Source organism: Bombyx mandarina, chromosome A1 (genome assembly GCF_030267445.1).
Source record: "Bombyx mandarina strain Sakado chromosome A1, ASM3026744v2".
In the NCBI taxonomy this organism is placed as follows: domain Eukaryota; kingdom Metazoa; phylum Arthropoda; class Insecta; order Lepidoptera; family Bombycidae; genus Bombyx; species Bombyx mandarina.
In genome coordinates this window covers 7231833-7246150 of record NC_143234.1, presented here as the reverse complement: position 1 = coordinate 7246150, position 14318 = coordinate 7231833, and the positions used below count along the sequence as shown (strand labels likewise).

At 36.9% G+C, this 14318-nt stretch overlaps 1 protein-coding gene across 1 annotated transcript; it reads right to left on the bottom strand.

Moving 5' to 3' along the window:
* Positions 1-708: 708 nt before the first annotated feature.
* ST3 (sugar transporter protein 3) lies at positions 709-14059 on the bottom strand. Its single transcript, XM_028188337.2, has 4 exons — positions 13906-14059; positions 4500-4768; positions 2511-2646; positions 709-2349 (listed from the first exon to the last, which is right to left on the bottom strand). Exons 2-4 carry the CDS (start codon positions 4758-4760, stop codon positions 1136-1138), a joined length of 1611 nt encoding a protein of 536 aa, XP_028044138.2. The 5' UTR covers positions 4761-4768; positions 13906-14059; the 3' UTR covers positions 709-1135.
* Between the last annotated feature and the right edge of the window lie 259 nt (positions 14060-14318).

The following is a 14318-nucleotide window of genomic DNA, read 5'->3' as shown; positions in this document are numbered from 1 at the left end:
AATACGTATATAATTAGAAAAATTGGTACCTGCTTGCGTGATTCGAACACCGTCGTATCCCTTGGATGCATACGAATGCATCGAGCATCTTATCCTTTAGGCCATTCATTTATTCACCTTAATATTTTTTTGGACTTTTACTACCTGGGACTTTTACTACTTTGGACTTTTTCTCTTACGAACTCCTACGGATGATCATTCTCGTCGTTGTGCGAGTGTTATACCGGTTTAGTGAACACAAATAATTTAGAGGAGAGCTTTTAAGTCGTTAGGCCGACCGTCGCCATTACGCGTCGTCCACCAGTCACGTTTCTTGCATTCTGCCGCGTGTAAGAAGCCAGCGACGGGTTGGCAGATACGCCTACTTCTCATTACCTCGGCCTGCTCCTCTTATCGGTTCACCTTTTGAAGCTGTCTTTATTTAGTCGCTCCCATTACGGTGGTCTGCCGCGCGATTTTGTACCCTCAATCATACCTTGCACCACAAGGCGCTCGACTGATTCGTCATTATATTACTTAGTAATGTTTATTATTCGGTAATATTAAACTAATCGTACAAATGAGACTTCAGTTTCATATCTCATAGTAAGCAGATACATTCAAATTGTGTCTGCGTGTTGAGAGACCGTCAAGCACAAAGTCAATATTCAACATAATGTATATACTTACTTAACAAACAAAACTTTTCTCCAAAAGGAAAAACCAAGCAATATTTTAAAATATTTAATATTATGTACAGAAACATCACAGACTTAGAACTAACTATCACTTTGAGCGAATACTTATTCAATACTAATAGTATAAAAATACAAAAATAATAAAAACTAATAAGGATTTTATGGATTCAAATTGAATTCACTGGATGTCGATTTCATGCCAGTTTCGGCAAAAACAACTTGCGCGATTACTGATTACCTAACTTGTAAAATGTTCCAAAACAGCTGGTACATGAGAAAATGTCATTAACATAACCGTAAATTTTATTCGTCGTTGGCTTATTTTTAGTTTATTGCGTTCTTGTATCCAGAACCTCCGTCTTTTGTCATCAAAATCTAACATCTTTCTGTGCACGTGTCGTCTTCAATCCGACTTACTAGCACAAAATATTATCTTTCGTTTAAAACATTGAGAAATATTATACTTTTGAGTCATTACTCTTCTTACTTTTAAATTTTTCTTCTATCTCCTGTAGGCTCTTTCCTTTAGTCTCTGGTAGCGCAAAGAATAATATTATTGTTCCAAAGAATGCGACTGTCCCATAAAACGAGAAAGTGAAAACTTCGCCTAAATACGTCATCATACCCGGTGCAGTTTTAACTACTATAAAGAAACACACAAACGCCATAGCCGAACTGATCCCAGATCCTAATCCTCGAACTTTAGTCGGAAAGATCTCACCACACATCATCCAAGGCAGTGGAACTAAGCCAATTGAAATGGCACAAATGTAGAGCATTAAACATGAGAGAGGTATCCAGGCCATATTTTCGGGTTTTAGATATAAAAACATTGATAGTCCTACCATTGATATTGTTGTTAAGCCCCCGCTGATGAAACATAAGGGTCTTCGACCATACTGTTTGCATATAACACAGGCTACTACAGAAGCTATCAGTCTCAACAAATCCATTACGAACATTGCGACATATTTATCTATACTTTTATCTACAGCTTTTTGAATAATACCTATAGAATAAAATGCAAAAGCATTTGTACCGGCGAATTGACATGTGGCAAAGAATATTATCATGATTATCAATGGCTTAATTAGTTCCGGGCTTTTAAAATAAAGCACTTTGTCTTTCCAAGTTTCTACTGGGGCAGCATCCCTTGCTAATCTACAATCAATTATACCTTTCAATTCATCTTTCGCTTCATCACTATACCCTCTTAACCAGTAATAAACCTTGGAACCCTCCTCAATGCGACCTTTCGATATTAACCAAGTGGGACTTTCTGGTACAAAAATCAGTAAGACTATATTTAATATTGGAAACAGGGCACAGATGACCGCAGTCCACTGCCATGATATGAATGTGCCGAGAATATGCGCGAAAATTATGCCTAATGCTATCGCTAGTGAAATCGCAGCGAGGAAGAAACCTCGATATTTCGGTTCTGAAGTTTCACCTATATACACTGGTCCCAAAGGGCCTATCAATCCTACGCATAGTCCTGTGAAAAATCTACCACATAACATAAGAGTCAGGTTATTTGCTACTGCCATGAGGATCCATCCCAGCAAGAAAGGGGCACAAACGATGAATTGAGCTGTCCTTCTTCCAAATCTTTCAAACATCCATCCAGATATAAGGCAGCCGGGAGCCATTGGAAGTGCAGCCATTGAAGCTGAAATATTAATTATTAAATATAGTCAAAACAATAAGTACATAACTCTTATTTTCATTTATAAATACAGCAGAAGAAAGAACTGCTGTAATATTTTATATGAAAATGCTAACAGTAACCGTATAGTGTTACAAATTTTAGAGAACACAAGTATCACTAACCTATCCATGACGTTGTTTCTTCATCTGCCGGAATGGGTCCAGCTTCGATCTCCAACTGTGGTAGCAAAATGGCCGAGAAGCCGGATGTCAAACCCGCAGCGAAAGTTAACAGAATCGGTGCCGATGCGGCTAAGCCCTGGAAACGTTTCAACAGCAGTTCAACGAGGAGTCTTTTAACATTTATATTTTTGGGTATACAGAGAGTTTTACGCATATTATTACGAGCTGGGGTTCGGGATAAATAAAAGTTCTACCGAAATATAAATTTAAACTCTATTCAACACTTAAAACACTTATCGAACACTTTAAAATTCTCAATTCAATTCTTCCACTTCGCTTCAGGTGATCCAATCGCTGTTTCGCTTCGAGTAGTTCCGATTACTGACTGACTGCGTGCCATCTCTGCAACGGCTTTATAATCGATACGACATCTTTCGATTTATCGAGTAGATTCTGGGCAAGTAGAGTAGTTTTGATGTGTGTGTTTCTGCTACCTGACAATAGATGGCTTCGACATTCGTTCGGCTATTTGGCGATAAATGGCGTTACTCTTACCGGCGTAACAATATTCTCGTTATTCTTGTAAAGCGCATTTCGGATAACATGAAAATCTATGTTTGCCATATTTAGATTGTGAGGTACAGATATCATTATCCTCTATAGTTTAAGGCATCATTGTGTTATGTTATTTATAACCGAATTAGGGGAAAATAAACATTTCAGATGATGCATTACTGGTGCCTACACTATGAGGATTAGCCATGGGTAGTTTAATAATTTAATAGTCCTTAACCTAATGTATCGCTAAATTTAAATACACACACGTGTATGTTTGGGCTGCAGAACAGTCATGCTTTTGGCCGTAATATGGAATAACCGCCATTTCTATATTGCGACACCCAGTTTCAAAATGGGCTTTTTATTAGCTAATATGACTAATTCGCGGCCATATTATTGTGGTCGTCGTGGCCTAACGGATAAGACGTCCGGTGCATTCGTGTTGAAGCGATGCACCGGTGTTCGAATCCCGCAGGTGGGTACCAATTTTTCTAATGAAATACGTACTCAACAAATGTTCACGATTGACTTCCACGGTGAAGGAATAACATCGTGTAATAAAAATGAAACCCGCAAAATTATAATTTGCGTAATTACTGGTGGTAGGACCTCTTGTGAGTCCGCACGGGTAGGTACCACCGCCCCGCCTATTTCTGCCGTGAAGCAGTAATGCGTTTCGGTTTGAAGGGTGGGGCAGCCGTTGTGACTATACTGAGACCTTAGAACTATATCTCAAGGTGTGTGGCGCATTTACGTTGTAGATGTCTATGGGCTCCAGTAACCACTTAACATCAGGTGGGCTGTGAGCTCGTCCACACAGCTAAGCAATAAAAAATAAAAAATAAAATAAAAAAATTAGATATTTCCGTGACCAAAAACACAATAGTGTAAATGCTGATAAAAATCTTAAGATATAGGTACGAATGAAATCTTAAATGCACATTGTGCTATGGATTTTTTCAATTGACTATACATATCGACGCTTGAAAGGCAAACATGACTAAGCGACAATGCGTGAACTTTACAGTAGACTAATTTTAAGTTGAAATACATGAAAACAAAAATTATTTTAACGAATCCAGCTGTAGTAGAATCTAGCTAGTAGCTGTAGGATTGAAATGATTTTAATAGACCTAGAAATATATATTTTTTGCGCATCGAATATGGTTATTGCCTATCGTTTATCTACAAATCAGTTATTGTCGCTTAGTCACTTTTGCCTTTCAAGCGTCGATATATAGGATATTAAATTTTGACCCGAGATCTTGAATTTCGTGACTGAAATTTAACATAGCAAATAATGTAATGGCATAGTATAATATTTATCGATTAAAATAAAGCAATTTTATTATTTCATTCTTCTACTAGCTTTGTGGCAAATAAATTTAAAATCGTCGGTACGTCATATTTTACGACAAAAATAATGTTTACCTGTTTCCAGATGGGCGAAAAACGTATCACAGTCTTCGAATCTGTCAGCAACACGTCTCCTTTTGGTGCCTCCTTGTCTTCCATTAATCCCAGTCCATTGCTGCTTGATATACGCAGATTCTTCTTATAATTCTCCTTCGTTTCAACATTTTCTCCCGCTGTTTGGTTTTCCTGATTTATATCAGCTATATCTGATTCATTTTCCATTACATTCGGGGATCCTTCATCCTTTGGCTTATCAGCGGCCACTGGTTCTACCATCGTTTTATCTGAAACAAGTTTTTTTACTTATTATTAGAAAAGATTTGTTTGCGTGTTTGATAGAATCTGTAAAAACGTATCTATAGACCCCTAATGTATGTAATGTGCCCGATTTTTCTCTTTTTTTATAAATAAATATTTACTAACAATCACGCCACGTTAACTGGTCCCGTGGTAAGTTCGTAAAGAACTTGTGTTACAGGTACCAGATAACGGAAATAAATGTAATATTTTTATTATACACATAAATATATTTCATATACATCCATAACCATTGAAAAGACATTTTTATATTTATCATACAAATATCCTCCCTTGGCGGGATTCGAACCTGCGACCCCCTTGTGTAGTGACCATGTCACTTACCACTACACCAGACGGCCGTTTATGAAATAGCATTTGGTTTATAGTAAAGAATTTCTGTGCTTATACATAGCGGTAGAATTTGTTCCTATTCAAAATCTCTTTGTAGTTGCGCGCTAATTAAAATCAATGGACTAGCAAATCGGTCTTATTTCTATTTAATTACTGTCATATTTAAAACTCCTTTTACAGTTTCATTTCGCACGGACCACTGTGAACTGTAAAATTTTTGTAACGTTGGAAATACGAAGACGAATAGAATAGTGTACGACATTACATAATTAACGGTAGGCAGCGGCTTGGCTCTGCCCCTGGCATTGCTGAAGTCCATGGGCGACGGTAACCACTCACCATCAGGTGGACCGTACGCTCGTCTGCCTACAAAGGCAATAAAAAAAAATTTAGGTCGTAAAACCAGTCTTAATCATTGTATACTGACCAAAATACTGTAACGCTGTTATTATGTGTCCCGTTTGATCTAGAGGCCAAAAACGTTGCAACACGAATTCGACCTTATTATATCTAAAGATGGATGGCGTAAATTACCAAGTTAAGAACTAAGAACTCCGATACCCTTTTCGAACCGTGAACTTGTCTACCCAACTAAAACGATTAAAAAAGTAATTTGATTCTTAAATATAAATGTCAAAGCTCTTAGGGGGTAAAACCTTTTGCCCAGATATCGTACAAGTGCGCTAAAACTCTTCTCCATTCTATATCGTACCGTGAAAGTAAATCTTATTTATGAATAGATAAAGACATCGTTGCCTTACCAGCTTGATTTTATAATAGAATTTCATTATACTACTCAATACGACTCTATGTTTGCTACATACTACATAATAATTAACAAACATTCCATTAAAAAAACAGATCACGCTATCCATTGTCTGAATCTTGAACTAACATCATTATTACGACACCATTAGCCATTTTTAATTACTTGTCATCAACACCATTACGTAATTGAGTTGTTTGAGGATGGTTACACAGACCAAAAGTCTACTAGAGTTGTCAGTCTGCATGTCTTGTTGAAGCGAAGTAAGAGGCGCTCTAACACTCTTCATGGTCACGTAGGGACAAAAAGTCCAGCCGTTGCAAAAGCCCACATTCTCTCCACTATTACAATTACGTGCGTTCTATTTTGATAGCTTTGACAGCATATCTCTCTCTTCCTAGGTACTTATCCCACATTGTTGTGGGGCATATTTTCTCATTCTATTCCTCCAGTTAGCTCTGTCTTCGACATCCTCGTCAGTGAGATTACGTTCCCTCTTGTCCTTCAGCACTACTTTCCACTTTGACTTGGTCTCCTCTAGGTCTCCGATTGGGGAGGTCGAGCAGCAGTGCCAAATTTCCTACGTAGTCAGGTGGCCTCCTTTCTACGTGACCATATCATCTCAGCCCTGCATTTAGTATTTTTATTTATAAAATAATTTGTAAAACAGTGAAAGCGAAACATTTTAAAGTGTCAGTTGCGACGTTGCGAAGTACACTTTATTGGCGCGGGTCATAATTAACACATCTAGTACCAAACGTATATGCATATAAATGATATACATATAAATGAACTATTGATATGTGACTCAACTATTGTTACTGCTATGTATATACAACAATATGAAGTATAGGTTTTAATAGAGTATAAGGAAGAACGTACACACTCCTAACATTAAGAGTTAATGTACTAAATAAGCAAGAAAAATCCCCTTCTTTCTTCTTCTCGATAATAAGAATAAAAGGCATAGAAATGGAGCCAATCTTTTTATCAATTGCTCACCGCTCTGTTCTACACAAGTGAATGGAAAAAAAAGTGACAAAAGAACATAAAACTACTAAGTGACTCAGATACGAGCTGGTATTTTAACGAGAACTTCGAAGTCTATTTTTAGACGCTTTAGATACAGAAACATTAACTTAATCAAGGTAACAAAGGAACTTAATGTAATTAAGAAAAAACTGTTTTTATACTAATCATTATACCGACGTAATTCTTAATTCTGTAATTGAAGAACCACTAAGCACCAGGTTGGGATTTTGTAATCCTAGGGTACGCCGCTGGTACATAGGGCCCTCACAAGTTGTCTCCACTTCACCCTGTCTTGCGGTTGCTTCCTAATATTACTCCAGGTTAAGCCGGCAGTCCTCATTTCGCTCTGCACGGTGCGTCGCCAAAAGCGTACAAGGCGACCAGGTCGTCTCCTGCCACGCGGTTGTCACTCAAAAGCGATCTCTACTGCGTTGTCTTTTTATGATTGAAGGATTACTGGTGTCCGGAAGCCTTTCCAGGTGAGTGAGCAACGGCTCAGCCAGGAGGGGTGGGATTTACTAACGGCTACCCGAGCGCTTCCAAGTCTGCGTTGTCTCCACTTGGCCGTAGAGTGTGTCGTATCCGTAACGCAATTTCCGATGGACAATGTCTTGCGCTGGGTTTGGTTACATTTATGCCGGCTGGGAAACGTTTTCAATAATAGTATTACATAAGTTTGTTTAACTAAAAGTAATGTAAATTCTGATGAGCGTATTATATCACGAGTTGATTTAAAAACCTATGTCCGCCGCGTAGTGGTCATGCGTTTCGATTTGAACATTGGGAAACATTTGATACTTTTGAACGCAAGCCGCTAAATAGTTGATACACAGATATATTTCATTGAATGAGTACGATAAAAAATTAATTAGTTGTTTATGACTTGCGAATTTACGGTACACGTATTTAAGGAGCTGACTTAAAGTTTCATGGTCAATTAAAATAAAACCATTTTGTTGGTTTTACTCGACTGCGTGAGAAAGGTAATGTTTTCGAACCCTATACCTATAGGTAAGTCTTCTTCTTCATCGTTCCCTTACTGCTGAGGATCGCGACTACATTTGACTTTCCTCCACAGTGTTCGATCATGAGTAGCATGATGAACCGCATGATACAGACTACCACCTAGTGCTTCTCTTACTAGATCTGACCATCTGGCTGGTGGTCTGCCCATGGCACGCGTGATCTCTATGCGACCCGCAATTATGAGCTTCTCTAATTCATGTCTGGGAGACCGCATAATGTTTTTTTTTTTTTTTTTTTTTTATTGCTTAGATGGGTGGACGAGCTCACAGCCCACCTGATGTTAAGTGGTTACTGGAGCCCATAGACATCTACAACGTAGACGCGCCACCCACCTTGAGATACAAGTTCTAAAGTCTCAGTATAGTTACAACGGCTACCCCACCCTTCAAACCGAAACGCATTACTGCTTCACGGCAGAAATAAGCAGGGCGGTGGTACCTATCCGCGCGGACTCACAAGAGGTCCTACCACCAGTAATTACGCAAATTATAATTTTGCGGGTTTGATTTTTATTACACGATGTTATTCCTTCACCGTGGAAGTCAATCGTGAACATTTGTTGAGTACATATTTCATTAGAAAAATTGGTACCCGCCTGCGGGATTCGAACACCGGTGCATCGCTTCAACACGAATGCACCGGACGTCTTATCCTTTAGGCCACGACGACTTCAAAATGTGTCCGAAGAAGCTCATAAAACGTTCCCAGCAGATGGCGGAGAGCCTTTTTCGGATGTTTAGCTCCATTAAAATGTACGTACTGTTAGTCCTCATAGCAGTCCGTGGTATTCGTAACATCCTCCATCACACCCACATTACAATGGCATCAATATTTTTGCTATCGCGGCTTTTCATGTCTCCGTTATGTATAGGTATGTACGAGTATGTATATATTCATTCTTTGACCCGCTCTATAATCTAAACCTGTATTTGTGTCGATCAAATGGGTATCGATTACTATCGATGATGGGATTATACAGGACACCAATCATGAAGCTTGAATCAGTCGAAATATCGGGTGCTTATTACTTAAAAATAGTAAATAATAGTGTGTTTACAATTTACATAAACCCGAAAACTTAAAACAATTAACGTATGCTAAAGCTGTAACTGCAAGATGTCTGATGACACCTTAAAAACTGGTGGTGGGACGTCTTCCGAGCCCACATGGATAGTTACCACCATACTGTCCATTTCTGCCGCGAAACAGTTTAACGGGTGTCGGTTTGAAGCGTGGGACTTCCAATATAACGGAGACTTTGACTCCATGTCTCAAAAAGAGTAGTAACATTCATATTATAAATTATATACCATCATAGCATATCAAGTAGCTGTCACTGACAGTTTTAGTTTTGTTCCCGAATCACAGATGGCGCTCGTTCTACATTTTAATATTTTTAGTATTTTACTTAATCGTATACCTTTAAAAGAGCAATTCTTGTATATTACTATACTATATTGGTGAGAACCTTTAATTGGCTTTATGTTTCTATTATTTGTTATATTATTATACTTTGTTAGTTGGCTGTTGGTTCTCCTTGTATTAAATAAATAAATAAATTAGTATATAATAATATGTATATAATCTGAATCTCGGAAACGGCTCCAACGATTTTCATAAAATTTAGTATACAGGGGATTTCGGGGGCGATAAATCGCTGTAGCTACGATTTATTTTCAGATAATGTTGTTTTATTCGTGTTTTCAATATCGATAATCAACTTTATGACTCTTCCCGACATCTATTGGCGAATAATAATACTATTTTTACTGCTTTAAAGACACAACAAGATGGCGTTATAAAAAAAAAACGTGCATCATCTAGTCATTCTTTACGTACGTTACTTACTTTCGTTACGTAAACTTTCCAAACTTGTATATAATATGCATGCGTAATGCATGCGTATGGCCAAAATGCATGGATGTAAGGCTCTTTTTCTAAAGTACTTTTCTTCAGTTTTCGTGAATTGTATTTTGAGGCCTATAAAATCAAAGGCAGCTAAACGCCTTAATGTCGTAAAATGGATTAACAATGGCGCTATCTTGTTTAGTTAGTTGGACACGCTTTAGCGTTTTCATGTTATAACAAGTGCAGCTAAATCTCTAACAAATTCAGTTCAAAAATTTTATTTGTACTCTGTACGAAGTACTAATAAACAAAGTTTTATCATTTAAAATTCAGATTATTAGTAATATTCTCATTCTTTATAAATCTGCTTTAAAATAAAGAATATCGTAGCTATCCGAATAAAGTTATTTCAGATTCTCAAGCCGGGAGTGTTGCTACACTGGCCCTAGCAAGCGCAGTACTTCGATGGATCGGTAGGATCCGTAATGACGTGTTTAGGGCCGATTTTGATAGTTTGCCTGAATATTTGTCAAACTTGGATTTAGCTGCCTTTGATTTTATAGGCCCCATTTACGCTACCTTTACGGTTTAATTACATGTAAGGTAATCTTGAAATTGAAATTTATTCTTTTTAATGCTCGTCCGATTGTCTATTGACATCAATACTTGAATCAATGGCAATTGTTTACGCATATCCTAGATAGAATATTAATTCATATCATCACTACGTGTAGACTTGGTATCTAAATGAAATTCCAACATATAGGTAGCGACTAATCTGTTAATTGTGAGTTAAATAAATGGATAACCATAATACTGTAGATAGTCGAAATTTTTATTTGTTTATTAAATAGACGGTTAAACGAACTCATGGGTTTTTTTTTATTGCTTAGGTGGGTGGACGAGCTCACAGCCCACCTGGTGTTAAGTGGTTACTGGAGCCCATAGACATCTACAACGTAAATGCGCCACCCACCTTGAGATACAAGTTCTAAGGTCTCAAGTATAGTTACAGCGGCTGCCCCACCCTTCAAACCGAAACGCATTACTGCTTCACCGCAGAAATAGGCAGGGTGGTGGTACTCACCCACGCGGACTCACAAGAGGTCCTACCACTAGTAAAAAACCAGCAGTCGACCTTGAGACATGAGGTCTGAGTCTTAATTGTCTTAATGTGCGAACCCTTTACGCCGGATCGCGCTGCTTTGCAGCTGAAACTTGCTGGACGATTCTATATGTATATATAAGTAGCTATAAAATTATAATACAATAGAAAGGTCTGCTCATGTTTCGAGAATGACACTAATTTTGTGAGGTCCCATCTCGGTGGTGAGCTTTGATAACAACTTTATAGCTCACTAGGGACCCCTAATTTTTTTCAATAAAAATTATAGCCTATGTCACTCGGGAATAGTGTAGCTTCCAAACAGTGAAAGAATTTTTCAAATCGGTTCAATAGTTTCGGGGCCTATTCAATACAAACAAACAAACAAATCTTTCCTCTTTATAATATTATTACTAGCGACCCGCCCTCGCTTCGCTTCGGAAACATTAAAACACAAATGAAACAAAAAAAAAAAAAAAGTAGCCTATGTTCATCAGGGACAATGTCGGCTTCTAATGGAAAAAGAATTTTTCAAATCGGTCCAGTAGTTTCAGAGCCTATTCGAAACAAACAAACAAACAAACAAATCTTTCCTCTTTATAATATTACTAGCGACCCGCCCTCGCTTCGCTTCGGAAACATTAAAACACACATGAAACCAAAAAATTAAATAAAAAAAAATAAAAAATAAAATAGCCTATGTTCATCAGGGACAATGTCGGCTTCTAATGGAAAAATAATTTTTCAAATCGGTCCAGTAGTTTCGGAGCCTATTCGAAACAAACAAACAAACAAATCTTTCCTCTTTATAATATTATTATAGATAGTATAGACGAGCCGTAACCACTTGCACTTTTACGATACATTTAAAGTTTTTGTCTCTATCGGCATATAAATATATATAGACACGTTATATCGTCTGCTATTTTCAATTGTTTTTTTTTCTATAATTGATACAAATATCGAAGTAACCCGATGTGATAATTTTACTAATTCATTCGTCTAGTACAACATTTCCCAAAGTGGGCGATAACGGCCCCTTGTGGGCGCTGCAGGGGGGCGGTATGAGATCAGATAAAAAAATGGGGGCGTTCTGTAGAGGCCTGGGAGGCGAGTTGTAATATCATCTAGGAGGACTCTTAGACACCGACTGAGCTCTCGCTATAATGGTTTGTGAGTAGGTGAAAATATGGGGGCGCTAAAATATAATTTATTCTCAAAGACAAAATAAGTTTGGGAACTCCTGGTCTAGTATACGTTAATATTTTTAGTTTTTTTTTTCTGTATAAAAGGTAAAAGCAAAAAAACAAAAATAAAGTGAATATAAATCGCACAGCATCTTAAAAAAATTGTCATTAATTCTTCTCTATTACCTAATAAATTCTTGTCTAAGTAATGTAACATCACCAAAATCACATTATTGCGCATTTGATTCTACTGGTACAGCTGTACAAGGCCGAGAACCTAATCTCATGATTGATTGGAGAAATAGCCGCACCTAACCCCCAAACCTTCTCCTTGCATCGTATTCCTCATTGCTGAGGGTCGTGACCACCCAACCCCCAAACACCGCATAGTTAACCCCATAGACACAAGCCACTGAGTTTCTCGCCGGATCTTCTCAGGGAGTCACTATTCCGATCCGGAGATAGATTCCGCGAAGCACTGCTTTTTTTTGAAGTGAAACTTCTAATACGACTTCCAACAAGGTTGTTTTTTTAGCGTTAGCAACGAGTAATTTAATGTGAAGTATTTAAAAAAATATACATATTTATTTTTCTATCTATAATTTAAAATTAACATAATATAAATGTTGACGATGTCGCATTTCTAATAAACATCATTCCTTATTACAAGAGCAATGTAATTTAAGAATGATAAATGAAGAAAACCACAATACTACACATCGAAAAAGAAGTTTCACTTCATTCACGTACGGCAAGTTGCACGCGGACCTTTTTTTATGATTGAAGGTCCCTGAAGGGCCCTGAGGTCTTTCCAGTTTCACCAGAACAGATGGGCGAGCAAAGGCTCAGCCAGGAGGGATGGGGTTAGCTAGCAGCTGCCCGAAAGCCTCCGAAGGAGACTTAACAACTCGAGAGCGCGAAGGACTGCTCGTGCTAGTGTTAGCAACTCCAGAGCCCAGTGAGTTCACCTGTCAGCCAGTGTAGCTGGAATACGACCTTAGGCTACATGCGAATAGGTAGTAAAATAAGTCTATCCACATGCTCGACTTCAAATTCACATTATAAATATTATATTAACTACATACATACTACAACTACATACACAAAAACCCTTCTTGCTATTTGCATATTTTACAATAATTCCTACGGTTGTTTATTTATTACATTTAACAATGCCGATATGAATGTAAACGGGATAGTTGCAAAATATCGTGAGACTTATTCCACTGTGACGCCATGAAACAAGATGTTTCAAAAAAAAGCCTTCTAGAAAAAAGTTTTCATTTTAAAAGCTCATTAAAAGAACTGAAAACAATTCTTGACTCATAACTGTTCGCTACGAACATATGTTTATAAAAATTAACAAAAATTACTAACAATATGTTTAATTGATTCAAAATATGTTTTATGTAATTGTCATTATATTATTTAATTTTAGTCCGTGACCACGAAAACTGTATAGTAAGCTGTAAGTTGTGTAAAGTATAAAGTATGTAAAGTAAGCTTCGGAAATAATATAATGACAATAAAAAACGCAAAATTAAACCGTAAAAGTATTTTTAATTGCCATTATATTATTTTATGTAATTGTCATTTTATTATTTAGTACGTGACCACGAAAACTGTAAATTATGTAAAGTACACTATAAAGTATATAAAGTAAGCTTCGGAAATAATATAATGACAATAAAAAACGTAAAATAAAACCGTAAAACTATTTTTAAATTGTGTCTACGAATCGCGAAAACTAAAGAAATTACTAAGTTTAAATAACTGAAATTAGAGATTTTATAATTAATTAATTACCTGTATCAATTATTCCGACGAGAATTGATTAAAAACAAATAACATTATTGAGACAGTTAAAACGACTGAATTCTCTGTCTCACACACATTAAACTGATCGGGTTTTGTTTTTACAAGAGCACGCGACCGCAGTGTAGATAAACAACGTTGAAATGAGTATCGATAAAACCTATTATTTAACTTTAGAATTGCTATGGACAAGTCGTAATGTTTCTGGTGTTTTTAAACTTGAATTTAATTAATAAATTACATTCATTTTCTTCTAGTTTCAAAAAGAATCTAGAAACAATTTATCACTTCAACGAATGCTATTTTAATGGGCCTAGTTCGTTAAACTCAGGAATAAGATAAAAACTTACAAATTAAATATATTTATTTGTCGTGTGCATGGCACTATCTTTGTTTGTTAGTAA

Bases quoted from the DNA above. Each gene is read 5' to 3' on its own strand.
- ST3 (XM_028188337.2), bottom strand. From the start codon at position 4,760: ATGGTAGAACCAGTGGCCGCTGATAAGCCAAAGGATGAAGGATCCCCG. The intron at 2,647-4,499 runs GTAAACATTATT...AAACGTTTCCAG, and splicing joins TTTCGCCCATCTGGAAACAG to GGCTTAGCCGCATCGGCACC. The intron at 2,350-2,510 runs GTTAGTGATACT...TTAATATTTCAG, and splicing joins AGAAACAACGTCATGGATAG to CTTCAATGGCTGCACTTCCA.